At 49.0% G+C, this 16,530-nt stretch overlaps 1 protein-coding gene across 2 annotated transcripts in view; it reads right to left on the reverse strand.

The window, feature by feature from the left end:
* dab2ipa (DAB2 interacting protein a) overlaps positions 1 to 16,530 on the reverse strand; it is a 131,294-nt gene that overhangs the window by 56,323 nt on the left and 58,441 nt on the right. For both annotated transcript variants that reach the window (XM_082968666.1, XM_082968667.1), the window contains one exon: positions 8,156 to 8,274. In XM_082968666.1, coding sequence (XP_082824792.1) covers positions 8,156 to 8,274 — 119 coding nt within the window. The remainder of the gene's footprint in view (positions 1 to 8,155; positions 8,275 to 16,530) is intronic.

Raw genomic sequence — 16,530 nt, forward strand, 5'->3', positions numbered from 1 at the left:
AGTAGTAGTTTAAAGGATAAAAACAACAACAAAAACATGTTATAAACTTCTTCTATTTATTCATGTCGATTAATGGATTTTTGTCCATATCGCCCAGCTCTAAACAGAGACTACCATAGCATCAAAACATGAGAAACACCCTCAATGTCTATAGACAGATAATGAGATGCCGAGCCCACAAAGCCTATATGTAAATGGAGCTTGTTAAGCGTTCCTAACACACTGAGATGAAGACAGTGCAGTCCATTAGATGTGGCGGAATACTCACCAGACATTCTAGCAAGTCCCCGGAAACAATCGGAGTGGGGGGACGGGTACGAGGTTGAGGATGATGAGGGAGCCGTCTCAAAGTTCCATTTTCTGCTGAGAGCGTGGTGGTGCTCATTCAGCTTTCACAGTGGGCTGCTGCTAGCTGCTATTAGCCTTGTGCTCGCCTTCCCTCCCTCCTCCCACCCCTTCCCTCCCTCCCCTCCCCTCCCAGTCTGTCTCCTCTGCACTCTGTATGTGCGTGAATGCATGCGTGTGTGAAACGATGAACCACACCGAACGGTTAAGGATTGGGTTAAGCTCTCATTTAAATCAAATAAATCCAAAGTAACAAGACAGGGGCTTTGTGACGATGAGTGGGATTCACTGCCGTAAGCATTATAGCTTACCACTTCCATTGGCTGGTCAGATCACTGCTCAGTCAGGACAGTGGCCTCTGGTAGTTCTGCATCAGCATATACTGTAACCTTCAGCATCAACAACATCACCACTACAACTGTCCTAACCTGTAACCTTCAGCATCAACAACATCACCAACACAACACTGTCCTGACTTGCACCCATTATGATGTCATCTCCAGTAGCTCAGCGTGACATTTCTGGGCTAGTGGGATTGACAAAAATCTGTCTTGCAGCAGACAGAATCCTGTTTCTCTGCAGTCATTGGGATTTGATTCACAACAAATGTGTGCTTAATGTCAGGACATAACACTGATGGGAAACCCGGTACAGCACCACCAGTGTAATCAATCAACAATGCCGTCTCCTCCTGGCATGGTGTTTGCTGCTGGCCCTGGAAGGCTCGGAGTCTGATAGGAATAGAGCGGGCTGCATTGACATGCAGTCTGTCAGTGAGAAGATCTCAGAGTCATTTCCCATGTCAGACAGTGTTGAGAAGGAACAGAGACATGACATGATGACAGCCTCTGTCAAGCAGTAGCTCCCCTCCACGCCTTCTTCCTGCTCCTGACAGGAGTTACCGTATAGGCCTGCAATATTAAGTTGCTCTGCTCCAAGCCCATTGAGCACAGTCATGATGCCAGGAACATTTGGCGGAAGGTCTCGGCAAGAGCCTGTTCAAAATCAAACACACTGATACAACGACCAAACGTACGGTCTGTATACAAGCCAGCTGTATGTTACAAGTACAGTAGCTATCAAATACAATGCATTTGCTGTAAAAGTTAAAATGTGTAATTTGACCTGACATTTGGAAAAAGACTGACCCTGCTAGGTGTTCTTCTATGGCTTCAACAGTGAGTGGGTGTGGAGAAAAGCATCGGTCTAGACAGTAGGGATACAATGGGTTATTTTCCTTAAGTGTTTTTTTTTCTTCTCTGAATGAAGTCTCTTGCAAGTCTTACCAACCTCTCTGAAAAGAAAATGCCCTATATAAAGGCTACATACTGTATTGACAGAATAGGTTTTTCAATGATTTTTGTGTATCTGTGAATGTTGCTTATTTTTGGAATAGAAACAAGTGTTGTTTTGTGTGGGTTAAAAGCTCTGACCAATAAGAAATTGTTAGCTGATGATTGCATGATAAGCCTCAAGCTCCTCCAGCTGAAATTGTATTTGAGACAAATATGTTTGATAACAGATGCACCAGACTGAGTGAAAGGGCATAACTTATTATTCCCTCTCAAATCACAGGCTAGTAAGCTTTTATACAGACTCATGAAATAGCCTTTATCGGAATAAATCAATCACATTTGAAATGAAAGATGGAAGGGAGATATGACATAAGTTTGTGATTAGACAACAAAGTGTCATGTAGACCCTAATGGAAGTGTATGGATCCAGTCATGAGGCATTCATAAGTTATATTATTCAAGAATCAATAGGTAGATACAGTATATCATTAATTTAAATGACCATTGAAAAGCAGGAAATCGTACAGATTTTTGCTTTAATAATAGGCTATCCTACAAGAAGAGTAATTCCCTCACCTTCTAGAATGGAATTCGACATACCAGTTATCAAATTAAGCACAAATCTCGGAGACTCAAAAAGTGGCAAATATCGTTCTGACAGCGAGGCCAAATCCTCATCCTGTCTTTATTATGCACCACATCCACATTGCTCATCCCTGCCTGCCTGGGACTACTGCCAGTAAATACCTGAGTGATATTAAAACAGTCAAGATGCCTCTGAGGACATACAGTACAATATTGATTGATCTATTTAGTGCATTTCCTGGGTAAAGTTACGAGTCTACTTATTTGGTTTCCGAATCAGTGGGCTATATATTTATAGTGTAGAATGCATGGTCAGTGAGTCAGTCATTGAGTCACTGAGCCAGTCACTGAGCCAGCCGGCCGGCCAGCCGGTCAGTCACTGAGCCGGTCAGCCGGTCGGTCGGTCGGTCGGTCGGTCAGTCGGTCAGTCATTGAGCCAGCCGGCCGGCCAGTCAGTCAGTCATTGAGCCAGCCGGCCGGTCAGTCAGTCAGTCATTGAGCCAGCCGGCCGGCCAGTCAGTCAGTCAGTCAGTCATTGAGCCGGTCGGTCGGTCGGTCAGTCGGTCGGTCGGTCAGTCAGTCAGTCATTGAGCCAGCCGGCCAGCCAGTCAGTCATTGAGCCAGCCGGCCAGTCAGTCATTGAGCCAGCCGGCCAGTCAGTCATTGAGCCAGCCGGCCAGTCAGTCATTGAGCCAGCCGGCCAGTCAGTCATTGAGCCAGCCGGCCAGTCAGTCATTGAGCCAGCCGGCCAGTCAGTCATTGAGCCAGCCGGCCATTCAGTCATTGAGCCAGCCGGCCAGTCAGTCATTGAGCCAGCCGGCCAGTCAGTCAGTCAGTCATTGAGCCAGCCGGCCAGTCAGTCAGTCAGTCATTGAGCCAGCCGGCCAGTCAGTCAGTCAGTCATTGAGCCAGCCGGCCAGTCAGTCAGTCAGTCATTGAGCCAGCCGGCCAGTCAGTCAGTCAGTCATTGAGCCAGCCGGCCAGTCAGTCAGTCAGTCATTGAGCCAGCCGGCCAGTCAGTCAGTCAGTCAGTCATTGAGCCAGCCGGCCAGTCAGTCAGTCAGTCATTGAGCCAGCCGGCCAGCCAGTCAGTCAGTCAGTCATTGAGCCAGCCAGCCAGCCAGTCAGTCAGTCATTGAGCAAGCCAGCTAGCCGGTCAGTCAGTCATTGAGCCAGCCAGCCAGCCAGTCAGTCAGTCATTGAGCCAGCCAGCCAGCCAGTCAGTCAGTCATTGAGCCAGCCAGCCAGCCGGTCAGTCAGTCATTGAGCCAGCCAGCCAGCCGGTCAGTCAGTCAGTCAGTCAGTCATTGAGCCAGCCGGCCAGTCAGTCATTGAGCCAGCCGGCCAGTCAGTCAGTCATTGAGCCAGCCGGCCAGTCAGTCAGTCATTGAGCCAGCCGGCCAGTCAGTCAGTCATTGAGCCAGCCGGCCAGTCAGTCAGTCATTGAGCCAGCCGGCCAGTCAGTCAGTCATTGAGCCAGCCGGCCGGCCAGTCAGTCAGTCAGTGTCATTGAGCCAGCCGGCCGGCCAGTCAGTCAGTCATTGAGCCAGCCAGCCGGCCAGTCAGTCAGTCATTGAGCTAGCCAGCCAGCCGGTCGGTCGGTCAGTCATTGAGCTAGCCAGACAGTCAGTCAGTCAGTCAGTCAGTCAGTCAGTCAGTCAGTCAGTCATTGAGCCAGCCGGCCAGCCAGTCAGTCAGTCCGGCTGGCTCAACGACTGACCGGCCGGCTGGCTCAATGACTGACTGACCGGCCGGCTGGCTCAATGACTGACTGACCGGCCGGCTGGCTCAATGACTGACTGACCGGCCGGCTGGCTCAATGACTGACTGACTGACTGACCGACCGGCTGGCTGGCTCAATGACTGACTGACTGACTGACCGACCGGCTGGCTGGCTCAATGACTGACTGACTGGCTGGCCGGCTGGCTCAATGACTGACTGACTGGCTGGCCGGCTGGCTCAATGACTGACTGACTGGCTGGCCGGCTGGCTCAATGACTGACTGACTGGCTGGCCGGCTGGCTCAATGACTGACTGACTGGCTGGCCGGCTGGCTCAATGACTGACTGACTGGCTGGCCGGCTGGCTCAATGACTGACTGACTGGCTGGCCGGCTGGCTCAATGACTGACTGACTGGCTGGCCGGCTGGCTCAATGACTGACTGACTGGCTGGCCGGCTGGCTCAATGACTGACTGACTGGCTGGCCGGCTGGCTCAATGACTGACTGACTGGCTGGCCGGCTGGCTCAATGACTGACTGACTGGCTGGCCGGCTGGCTCAATGACTGACTGACTGGCTGGCCGGCTGGCTCAATGACTGACTGACTGGCTGGCCGGCTGGCTCAATGACTGACTGACTGACTGACTGACTGACTGACTGTCTGGCTAGCTCAATGACTGACCGACCGACCGGCTGGCTGGCTAGCTCAATGACTGACTGACTGGCCGGCTGGCTGGCTCAATGACTGACTGACTGGCCGGCCGGCTGGCTCAATGACTGACTGACTGGCTGGCCGGCTGGCTCAATGACTGACTGACTGGCTGGCCGGCTGGCTCAATGACTGACTGACTGACTGGCCGGCTGGCTCAATGACTGACTGACTGACTGACTGAGTGGCCGGCTGGCTCAATGACTGACTGACTGACTGACTGGCCGGCCGGCTGGCTCAATGACACTGACTGACTGACTGGCCGGCCGGCTGGCTCAATGACTGACTGACTGGCCGGCTGGCTCAATGACTGACTGACTGGCCGGCTGGCTCAATGACTGACTGACTGGCCGGCTGGCTCAATGACTGACTGACTGGCCGGCTGGCTCAATGACTGACTGACTGGCCGGCTGGCTCAATGACTGACTGGCCGGCTGGCTCAATGACTGACTGACTGACTGACTGACTGACTGACTGGCTGGCTCAGTGACTGGCTCAATGACTGACTGACTGACTGACTGACTGGCTCAATGACTGACTGACCGGCTGGCTGGCTCAATGACTGACTGACCGGCTGGCTGGCTGGCTCAATGACTGACTGACTGGCTGGCTGGCTCATTGAGCCAGCCGGCCAGCCAGTCAGTCAGCCAGCCAGTCAGTCAGTCATTGAGCCAGCCAGCCAGTCAGTCAGTCAGTCATTGAGCCAGCCAGCCAGTCATTGAGCCAGCCAGCCAGTCATTGAGCCAGCCAGCCAGTCAGTCAGTCATTGAGCCAGCCAGCCAGTCAGTCAGTCATTGAGCCAGCCAGCCAGCCAGTCATTGAGCCAGCCAGCCAGCCAGTCAGTCAGTCATTGAGCCAGCCAGCCAGCCAGTCAGTCAGTCATTGAGCCAGTCAGTCAGTCATTGAGCCAGTCAGTCAGTCAGTCATTGAGCCAGTCAGTCAGTCAGTCATTGAGCCAGTCAGTCAGTCAGTCATTGAGCCAGTCAGTCAGTCAGTCAGACAGTCATTGAGACAGCCAGCCAGTCATTGAGCCAACCAGCCAGTAAGTCAGTCATTGCGACAGCCGGCCAGTCATTGAGCCAGCCAGCCAGCCAGTCATTGAGCCAGCCATCCAGCTAGTCATTGAGCCAGTCAGCCACTGAGCCAGTCAGCCATTGAGCCAGTCAGCCAGTCACACTGAGAAATCAATAGCTCAACACGGCCAATTGAAATATGGTACATACAGTACTGTATCAGCCCGAATTCGTGACTATAGTCAAGAGAAAAACAATATTGGTATCAGGCTCTAAAACGAAGACAGCAGCTTGCCATCAAAAAAAGGCACCAGTCCATTTCCTATTTCTCTTCCTTAAAGATATTTATTTCCTGGTTGCTAAAATTCAAATAGTTTGTTAAATTTCAGTTTATGTGACAAAACTAGCAAGGATAGTGTAGAGCAGGGGTACTCAACTCTTACCCTACAAAGTCCGGAGCCTGCTGGTATTGTGTTCTGCCTAATAATTAATTGCACACACCTGGTGTCGCGGGTCTAAATCAGTCCCTGATAAGAGGGGAACAATGAAAAAATGCAGTGGAAGTGGCTTTGAGGTCCAGAGTTGAGTTTGATGGGAGTAGAGAATCATTGTACCATCTAAACCTCTGAAATATATTTTCCATAAACAAGAATATTGTATTTTCAGCTGTTTGAAGCTGGTGTACAAAGCCGAAAGTAAAAGACGAAAAACCTAAAGTTAAGCAAGGGAAGCATAGAAATAGCACACATAGAACATATCTACCACGTCCTAGACTTGCTTTCAATGAGAATGACAGATCTATAAACAAACATTTCTTTGTGAATTTGGATGGATCGCCCAAAAAGTTACATATTGAAGCTTTAAATAAAGCCCAAACAAAGACACTAGTACACACACACACACGAAGCCGAGAAGGCTTCAATGCGACACAGGCTGGCCTGAGGGTCCCATGTCTCTTGGTATTAGTGTGTCTCTCTGTTACAGAGCTGTGTGCCACTGTAATTAAGTAGGCCACTGACTGTACTGTACAGTACTGCCCTGAGCTGGAACTAAAAGATGACCTCGAAACCCTTCCAATGGCTAACCAGGCGACGGAAGAGACCATAGAAACACTACAGCCCTGGGGGGGGGGGGGGGGGGGGGGGGGGTTCTCTCGGTTCACTGTTCTATGCATCTCTCCGATGCAGGGCGAGTCTTTCGAGGCAAAGGCGACTCGGGTTTGCAAAACCAATGCCTCAAAGACAAAGGAGGTCCATACAAATGACACTGTCACAACATAATGTACAGCTATGGAATAAGGAACAAGCCCCTATTGGCTCCTCAAAGTCTTGATAACGAAATGGTTGTTAGGGTACATGTTCAGAAACAGTCAAACAAATCAAATCACCATTAGAACAGATACAGCATATAGGCTACTTCAACCTCTCTACTTGAGTCCATGCCACTATAGAAACAAAACATGACAGTGTGTAGTGGTGGTGGCACCACTCTGCTGCATGGCCATTTATAACGTTCACTCAGTGGGTTGTGTGAGCTCATTGAGGGGAGTGGACCTGTCAGTGACTGGTGTTGACGACACCCCCTCAGTCTGCTTGTCTACACCAGATGTTGTTCCCAACCAGGGGTACTAGGACCCCTGGGCGTACTTGGCCTATCCACAGAGGGTTCTTGAGAAGATTCACGAGACTTTAGGCTTACTAGTAAAATGCACGAGTGTGTACTTCAGGGGTACACTGGGCAGACCAAAATTCAGTTGGTGGTACAGTAAACACTGGTCTACACTACTAGAGCCAGGAGCTTGGATGTCAGTTCCAAACATACCCACACAAACAAACACACCCTCAAAAGTAACAAACAGTATTCAAGCATGTACAGTCCACTGCATCATACTCCAGGATAGCTACTCACACAAGCATTGCCACTACTCACACAAGCATTGCCACTATCATGCTCCAGTGCCTTGTGGTTGCCATGAGAAAGATTTCCTCTTCCTCCAACCCTAGGCTAATGGGCAGGTGTAATGAGGGATGAAATCTCCAGACAGCGCAGCTCAGCCAATTCCTCCCACCTCAACAAGAGCCTGTACTGTGTGCAGGTTAAGAACCACGTAAAGCACTGCATGATTCACAGCTACAGTATAAAGCAGCCAGCAGCCATGCTACTGACAGTGTCATTCCACCGACCAGTGAGGTGTCACAGCCCCACAATATGAAGGTTGGGGAGGACATCACACTGTACAGTATGTGGATTAGTCCATTGTACAATACAAAGCTTATTTTTCCTGTGAGAACTTACTGACCTTGACACCATAGAGCAGTTAGTGAATGGAAGCCAGTGCACATTAATAGCCTTGTGAAGAGTGTGTGGATATGAGTGTGCTTGTTTGTAGAATGAAATATGTGTTTGTGTGTGTACAGTTCTGTGTGTGGGTGTGGGTGTGTGTGTGTGTGTAGGTGTGTGGAGGGGGTTGATAAATTGCATCTCACCTGTCATTGTCTGTGGTCTTGAAGCCCGGCAGGATGTTTCTGAAGCTGCTGTTGCGGTCCAGCTTGGGTTGGCTCTTGGTGCGTTTGATGGAGCCCTTTAGTCTGCGGCTCAAGAAGCCCTGGAAAAGGGAGAGAGGGGCGTCGCCGTGGCCCAGGGGGGAGGAGAGAGACCAAAGGGAGAAAATTCACTCACAGCCCCATTTCATTTAGATAAAAGACAAAATAAATGGTGGAGCAACATGAGAAAATGCTATTGATTGAGCTCTGCCTCTCTCTCTCCCCCAGTCTCCTCTCATCTGTGGCATTCGGAGAGCTGTGCATTTTCGTGTGGATCTCTCCTGCACATCTGCTCGCTGTGCAAACACAGCAGAAGCAGCCGCGTTGATGTGCGACTCCCCTAAATCCCTGTTGCCATGGAAACAGTATTCCACGTAAAATGACAGGACTGGTGCCGCAAGGTGAGGGGAAAATTGAGAATGTGCATTTGATAGGCTGTAGAGATTAGAGATCAACAAGAGTTGGATTATTTCTAAAACCTAGACCCGTCTGTGTCTCCTGTGGTTGTGAGGAGAACAAAACAAGATACAGCCTCAGCCACAACCATGTGCGGCGATAATGATGGTGCTGCAATCTTAAACATTAAACAAGGCTTCTTCCCTGTACAATTAATGCATTTCCTTAATTACTATTTGAGCAAATGGTTGAACTATAGTCTTTTTGCAGCCATTTAAGACCGTGGGTGGAAAGCAACAAAGGAGGAACGAGAGGCTTTGGGCATTAAGGATAAAAGACAATCACCAGACATTGTGATAAATAAATCCAATAACAGCTTTTCACAAGGATCGGTCTCACACTTCAGTTCCCACTGTCTCACACGCCAAACAAATTAACAGTTTACAGACATCACTCCATAGCTAATGTAGCTGCCCTTTGCATACATTTGTGAAATGGAAGAATTGTCGACGCTAGTCTGCTTCAAGGAACAACATGAAAATATCCATCTGCAATATTGTACAAGCACTGCTCATAAAAAAATAGGCTATTTCCTTCTAGAGCAACCATGGGTAAATTCTCCCAGAATTCATTTATTATTATTACTTATCATTTTACAGTCTACACTATATTTGTGCCACCCGCATTAGGCTACACCGATCCCCAATTAAATCACATAAGCTCCCATGCAAACAGAGGAACTCTTTAATGTATCCAATAAATCTGTGACACTAACCAGGTTTCCATCCAATCTTTCTATGCGAGTAAATTACATGTTGGATCAAAAAATTCACGACAGGCCTGCAGGTAAACTTTCCAAAATGTCGACCAAACCAAAATACGCTAGACAAGTGGGATCTTTTTGAATCAGTAAAATGAATTATGCGAGAAATGGCAGTGGAAAAGCCTTTATGCGCAAATATTTATATAATTACAATCATATCGAAGTAAACTTGGAGGGACGCGATGATATGGTGTGTGGTCCTCCCACTAGACTCGTTGGGAAAGCATGCCGTTAGGCTACAGATTAAATAAATACATTATCTTCACAGGGTGGTGAAAGTACAAGGTGATGAGCTTGATGTTCCTTTCCAACAAACATTGGGGGTCTTATTCGGGTGACATGATCGATGCTTGCTGCCGTTTGACAAATAAATCTCACTCTGTTCCATAATAATCTATACCCGCACTGTATCTGCAAGCTGTTGGCTAGAGCGCACGTTCCAAGACCAGAGTGGGAACATTCGCTATACAATTCAAACATTTGTGACAAAACCATCAGTAAAGTTGAAATAAGATGAAAAACCATTTAAATAGTATTTCTTTATTTGGTACTTGAGAATTAAGCCGCAAAAGTAATTTTTATGTGCACTATGTCATCACGCACATCCTTTTATCTGCAACAAGTCAGTTTGATGGAAACATGTCTGGTGGGAAAATGCTCATATTGTTTATACTCCAATTATAAAATCTTCGCGTGAAAATCTGTTGCCAATTGGATGGAAACCTAGCTACTGACAAGTAAAATGCACACAAGGAGGGAATCATTCATGACATCACATAACAGATATTGAACATAGCCTAGCCTCTCGATGTTGAGCTGACTTGAGGTTGGGTTTCACTGGTTTCAGTCAAGACTCCCATTTCTAAAACGGTACCTTCAAGCAAATCAGTTCTTCAAAAGACCCAAACGTTTCTGCTTCTGGTAAAGAAATCATCCCTTACAATTATGCCAGTCTCTTGGGAGGCATTACTCCTTTCCTGCTGTAATTTGTGGGGAATCTGGGCTCTCTATTCTTAGGCTTTCCCCTCCTATGACATTTGCAGAGAGACTGGGAGGCAAATTATTGATTGTGCTTGACAGTGCTGGAGGAGAGAGAGGTGTTTGATGATGCAGCAGACCCCAGCTCCCCTACAGAGAACCTCTGGGTGAAGTAGGGTGGAATAGGGTGAGGAAGGGTAGGGTGAGGTAGAGTGGGATACGGTCTGGTGAGGTAGGTTAGGTAGGGTAGGGCAGGGCATGTAGGGCAAAACTAGGTGGGGTAGGGTGAGGTGGGGTAGGACAATGGAAGGGCAAACTAGGACAGGGAAGGGTGAGGTAGGGTAAGGTAGGACAGGGCGAGGTAGGGTTTGACAGGGTAGGGTAGGACAGGGAAGTGTGGGGTAGGGCAGGGTAAGATAGAGAAGGGCAGGGTGAGGTAGTTATAAGGACTGGCAAGGCAGGGAAGGGTATGGCATGGTATAGGGCAAGGAAGGTAGGGTAGGTAGGGTACAGCGAGGTAGGTTGGGGCGAGGTAAGAGGGGGGTATGACATGGTAGAGTAGGGCCGAGGTAGGGTGGAGTGAGGAAGATAGAGCAGGTTGAGGAAGGGAAGGACAGGGTAGATAGGGCGAGGCAGGGCAGGGTACAGTGAAGTAGGGTAAGGCGAGGAAGGCAGGGTAAGGCATGGCAGGGTACCACGAGGAAGGCAAGGTAGGGCAGGTAGGGAATGATAGAGTAGGGAGAAGTAGGGTAGGATAGGGCAGGGTGAGGCAGGGTAGATTTAAGGTAGAGAGGGGCAGAGTAGGGCAAAGTATGGTAAGGCAGAGTAGGGTGAGGTAGGGCTGGGAAGGGTGAGGTAGGGCATAGCAGGGTAAGGTAGGGAGGGGCAGGGTAGGGTGAGGTAGGAAAAGGTAGATAGGGCACAGTGAGGTAGGGTGGGGCGAGGAAGGCAGGGTAGGGTGGATAGGGCAGGTAGGGAATGATAGAGTAGGGTGAGGTAGTATGGGCTGGGTAGGGTGGGGCAGGATGAGGCGAGGTAAGATAGGTAGGGCAGGGTAGGGTTAGGCAGGTAGGGTGGAGCGAGGTAGGACTGGATGAGCTAGGGAAGGGTAGGGTGAGGTGGGGCAGGATAAGGCGTGGTAGAGTTGGGCAAGGTAGTGTGGGGCGAGGACGGGTATTGGGTGGTAGGTTAGGGTGAGGTAAGGAAAGGCAGGGTAAGGTGAGGTAGGGAAGGGTAGTGAGGCAGGGTAGAGGGTGGTAGGGTATCACGAGGAAGGCACGGTAGGGATAGGTAGGGAATGATAGAGTAGAGCATGATAGGGGTGGCAGGGTAGGGTGGGTAGGGGGAGGTAGGGTAAGGCAGGGTAGGGTGAGGTAGGAAAAGGGGAAGGGTGAGGTAGGCAGGGTAGGGTAGAAAGGGTAGAGAAGGGTAGGGTGAGGTAGGGCGAGGTAGGGTGGGATGAGGTAAGGTAGGGAAGGGTAGGTAGGGCACAGTGAGGTAGGGTAAGGCGAGGAAGGCAGGGTAAGGAAAGGTAGGGCAGGTAGGGTATTAGAGTAGGGTGAGGTAGGATGGGCTGGGTGAAGTAGGGTGGGGCAGGATTGAGGCGAGGTAGAATAGGTAGGGAAGGGTAGGGTGAGGTAGGTAGGGTAGCGCGAGGTAGGACTGGATGAGGTAGGGAAGGGTGGGGCAGGATAAGGCGTGGTAGAGTTGGGCAAGTTAGTGTAGGGCGAGGACGGGTAGGGGGTGGTAGAAAGGGCAGGGCGAGGAGGGGTAGGGCAGGTAGGGTGAGGTAAGGTAGGGCAGGGTAGGTAGGGCGAGGTAGGTTAGGGTGAGGTAAGGAAAGGCAGGGTAAGGTGAGGTAGGGAAGAGTAGGTAGGGCAGGGCACAGTGAGGTAGCGTTACGCGAGGAAGGCAGGGTAGGGTAAGGTATGGTAGGGTAACGCGAGGAAGGCAGGGTAGGGATAGGTAGGGAATGATAGAGTAGGGCATGGTAGGGGTGGCAGGGTAGGGTGGGTAGAGAGAGATAGGGTAGGGCTGGTCAGGATGGTAAGCACAATGGATGAACAATGATTAACCCTTGCCTTTCTTTTTATCCAGACTGCGGTGCTGCATGTGAATTTGACAAAAAAAAATACATTCAGGGGTTGCTCACATTGAATAGTGGTTCTACTGATCTGTCCAGTAAGTAGGGCCTAGAAGCTGAACCTCAAATCAAAAGACTCACTGCTGTGCTCAAACTACAGTGGGAATTCTTACTTCAGATGTGTATGAATGAGACCTTTGGGATATCCTCTTCTCTGTTCATGTCTCCTGCTGGTTCTCACAGGGACCACCTGCTGGCAGTATTGAGATTCTTCCCCCCCCTTCTGCTCTAACAAGCTCCAGGTCCTGTTCAATTAACATCACTTCCAACTCCCCCTCCATTCCTCCCTCCCACTCAGAGCTCTGCTCAGCGCAGGATGGCCACCATGCCTCTAGTCCCACAGAAGGACAAGAGATGATTAGTGGGAGGAGCCACAGTGTGCCAACACCATCCTGTATCATCCTACGGCTTTTATTCATTGAGTGAATCATTTCATTCATACTTTATCCCATTGGAGAACATCCTGAAGAGAGACACAGAAGGTGAGGGGAGATTTCCGATCGATACTAAGGCATTTTCCTTAAAGAGAGAGATTGACAAATTACAAATATACAATGCGCTTTTGAACGCATCCTGCACGAAGCGCAGCACTGCATTACCAATGGTGACATATTCCTAAGGTCTGGACGTCTCTCAATTGATTATGACCTGTGGTGCAAAAGGGGTGGGGGGATGGGCAACGAGGATAAGCTGATCAGATATTCGCTGTCTCTCCCTCCAATGTGACCGTTGGGAGCCAAAGTGCCAACAGATAACATGGAGCTGGTTCTCTGGCACCACCAGCCTGACCTGAGGGCTCCTCCATCTATTTACCCTATCTAAACAGTCAGGAAGGTCACTGTGCTTGTCAAGATCCAACAGAGTAACAGTAAAGGAAGCCCACTGATTAGTAGCATGACATTACAAACAAAAGAGCTGTGTGTGTGTGTGTGTCTGTGCACCAACTCCCAGATCACCTGAGCAATCACACTTCCTACATCGACTCTCAGGGGAACTAACTAACCTGATCATATTCTGTTGAAGTAACATGAACCTTCCTTTCGGGGGTAAGGGACCATAATCTACCAGTCTTACCTCCATTCATAGCCAAAAAGATTTTCTCGGTTGATAAAAGTATAAAAATGTGGCATTGTACTTACAGTATTTACATACACTTGGTTTATACAGAGCAGATGTAAAATACACTGAACAATAATAAACAATAGGTGTACAGATATGAATCTATTGGTGACAGATACCTTTAAAAAAAAGGTAAGGGTGTGGATGAGAAAACCAGTCAGTATATGGTATGACCATCACATGCCTCATGCAGCGCAACACATCTCCTTCGCATAGAGTTAATCAGGCTGTTGATTGTGGCCTGTGGAATCTTGTCCCACTCTTCTTCAATGGCTATACGAAGTTCCTGGATATTGGCGGGAACTGGAACATGCGGTCATATACGTCGATCCAGAGCATCCAAAACATGCTCAATGGGTGACATGTCTGGTGAGTATGCACACCATGGACGAACTGGGACATTTTCAGCAAGAATTGTGTACAGATCCTTGTGACATGGGGCCATCTGTGCATTATCATGCTGAAACATGAGGTGATGGCGGTGGAGGAATGGCACGACAACGGACCTCAGGATCTCATCATGGTATCTCTGTGCATTCAAATTGCCATCGATAAAATGCAACTGTGTTAGTTGTCCGTAGCTTATTCCTGCCCATACCATAACCCCACCGCCACCATGGGGTACTCTGTCTACAATGTTGACATCAGCAAACCACTCGCCCACACGAAGCCATTCGCGCTGTCTGCTATCTTCCCGGTACAGTTGAAACCAGGATTCATCTGTGAAGAGTACACTTCTCCAGCATGGCAGTTGAAGGTGAGCATTTGCCCACTGAAGTCAAATCAAGACACTGGTGAGGACAACGAGCACGCAGATGAGCTTCTCTGAGACGATTTCTGACAGTTTGTGCGGAAATTGTTTGTTCACCGCAGGTGAATAAGCCAGATGTGGAGGTCCTGGGATGGGGTGGTCACACGTGGTCTGCAGTTGTGAGGCCGGTTGGACGTACTGCCAAATTCTTTAAAACAACATTGGAGGTGGCTTATGGTAGAGAAATGAACATTCAAATCTCTGGCAACAGCTCTGGTGGACATTCCTGCAGTCAGCATGGCAATTGCCCGCTCCCTCAAAACATGAGACATCTGTGGCATCGTGTTGTGACACAAAACCGGCCATTTTAGAGTGGCCTTTTGTCCCAAGCACAAGGTGCACCTGTGTAAACAAATTTGATTTGTCATATACGCCGAATACAAAAAGGTACCTTACCGTGAAATGCTTACTTACAAGCCCATAACTAACAATGCAGTTCAAGAAATAGAATTAAGAAAATATTTACTAAATACACTTACTAAATATTTACTAAATAAAATTACAAAACAATAATGAGGCTATATACAGGGGGTACCGGTACAGAGTCAATGTGTGGGGGCACAGGTTAGTCAAGGTAATTTGTAAAGTGACTACGCATAGATAATAAACAGCGAGTAGTAGCAGTGTAAAAACAAAGCGGGTGTCAATGTAAATAGTCTGGGTGGTCATTTGATTAATTGTTCAGCAGTTTTATGGTTTGGAGGTAGACGCTGTTAAGGAACCTTTTGGTCCTAGACTTCGCAAATCCAGTACCGCTTGCCGTGCGGTAGCAGAAAGAACAGTCTATGACTTGGGTGACTGGCGTCTCTGATGATTTTATGGGCTTTTCTCTGACACCGCCTATTATGGCAGGAAGCTTGGCCCCAGTGATGAACTGGGCCGTACACACTACCCTTTATAGCGCCTTATGGTCAGATGCCGAGCAGTTGCCATACCAGTTGGTGATGCAACTGGTCAGGATGCTCTCGATGGTGCAGCTGTAGAACGTTTTGAGGATCTGGGACCCATGCCAAATCTTTTCAGTCTCCTGAGGCGGAAAAAGATGTTGTCGTGCCCTCTTCACAACTGTCTTGATGTGTTTGGACCATGATAATTTGTTGGTGATGTGGACACCAAGGAACTTGGAAGCTCTCGACCCGCTCCACTACAGCCCCAAGGATGTTAAATGGGGGCCTGTTCGGCCCTCCTTTTCCTATAATCCATGATCAGCTCCTTTGTCTTGCTAACATTGACGGAGAGGTTGTTGTACTGTCACCACACTGACAGGTCTCTGACCTCCTCCCTATAGGCTGTCTCATAGTTGTCTGTGATCAGGCCTACCACTGTTGTGTCATCAGCAAACTTGATAGAGTTGGAGTTGTGCTTGGCCACTCAGTCATGGGTGAACAGGGAGTACAGGAGGGGACTAAGAACGCACCCCAGAGGGAAACCAGTGTTGAGGATCAGTGTGGCAGATGTGTTGTTGCCTACCCTTACTACCTGGGGGCGGCCCGTCAGGAAGACCAGGATCCAGTTGCAGAGGGAGGTGTTTAGTCCATGGGTCCTTAGCTTATTGATGAGCTTTGTGGGTACTATGGTGTTGAACACTGAGCTGTAGTCAATGAACAGCATTGTCACATATGTGTTCCTTTTGTCCAGGTTGGAAAGGGCAGTGTGGAGTACAATTGACACATCTGTGGATTGGTTGGGGCGGTATGCAAATTTGAAGTGGGTCTAGGGTTTCCGGCATGATGGTGTTGATGTAAGCCATGACCAGCCTCTCAAAGCACTTCACGGCTACCGACCTGAGTGCTACAGGGCGGTAGTCATTTAGGCAGGTTACCTTAGCTTTCTTGGGCACAGGGACAATGGCTGTTTTAAACATGTAGGTATTACAGACTCGGTCAGGGAGAGGTTGAAAATGTTAGTGAAGCCACTTGGTCCGCGCTTGCTTTGAGCACATGTCCTGGTAATCCGTCTGGCCCAGCGGCTTTGTGAATGTTGACCTGTTTAAAGGTCTTGCTCACACCAGCTACAGAGATTGTGATCACACAGTCGTCCGGAACAGC

Source organism: Salmo salar, chromosome 24, assembly GCF_965601325.2.
Source record: "Salmo salar chromosome 24, fSalSal1, whole genome shotgun sequence".
Lineage (NCBI taxonomy): Eukaryota > Metazoa > Chordata > Actinopteri > Salmoniformes > Salmonidae > Salmo > Salmo salar.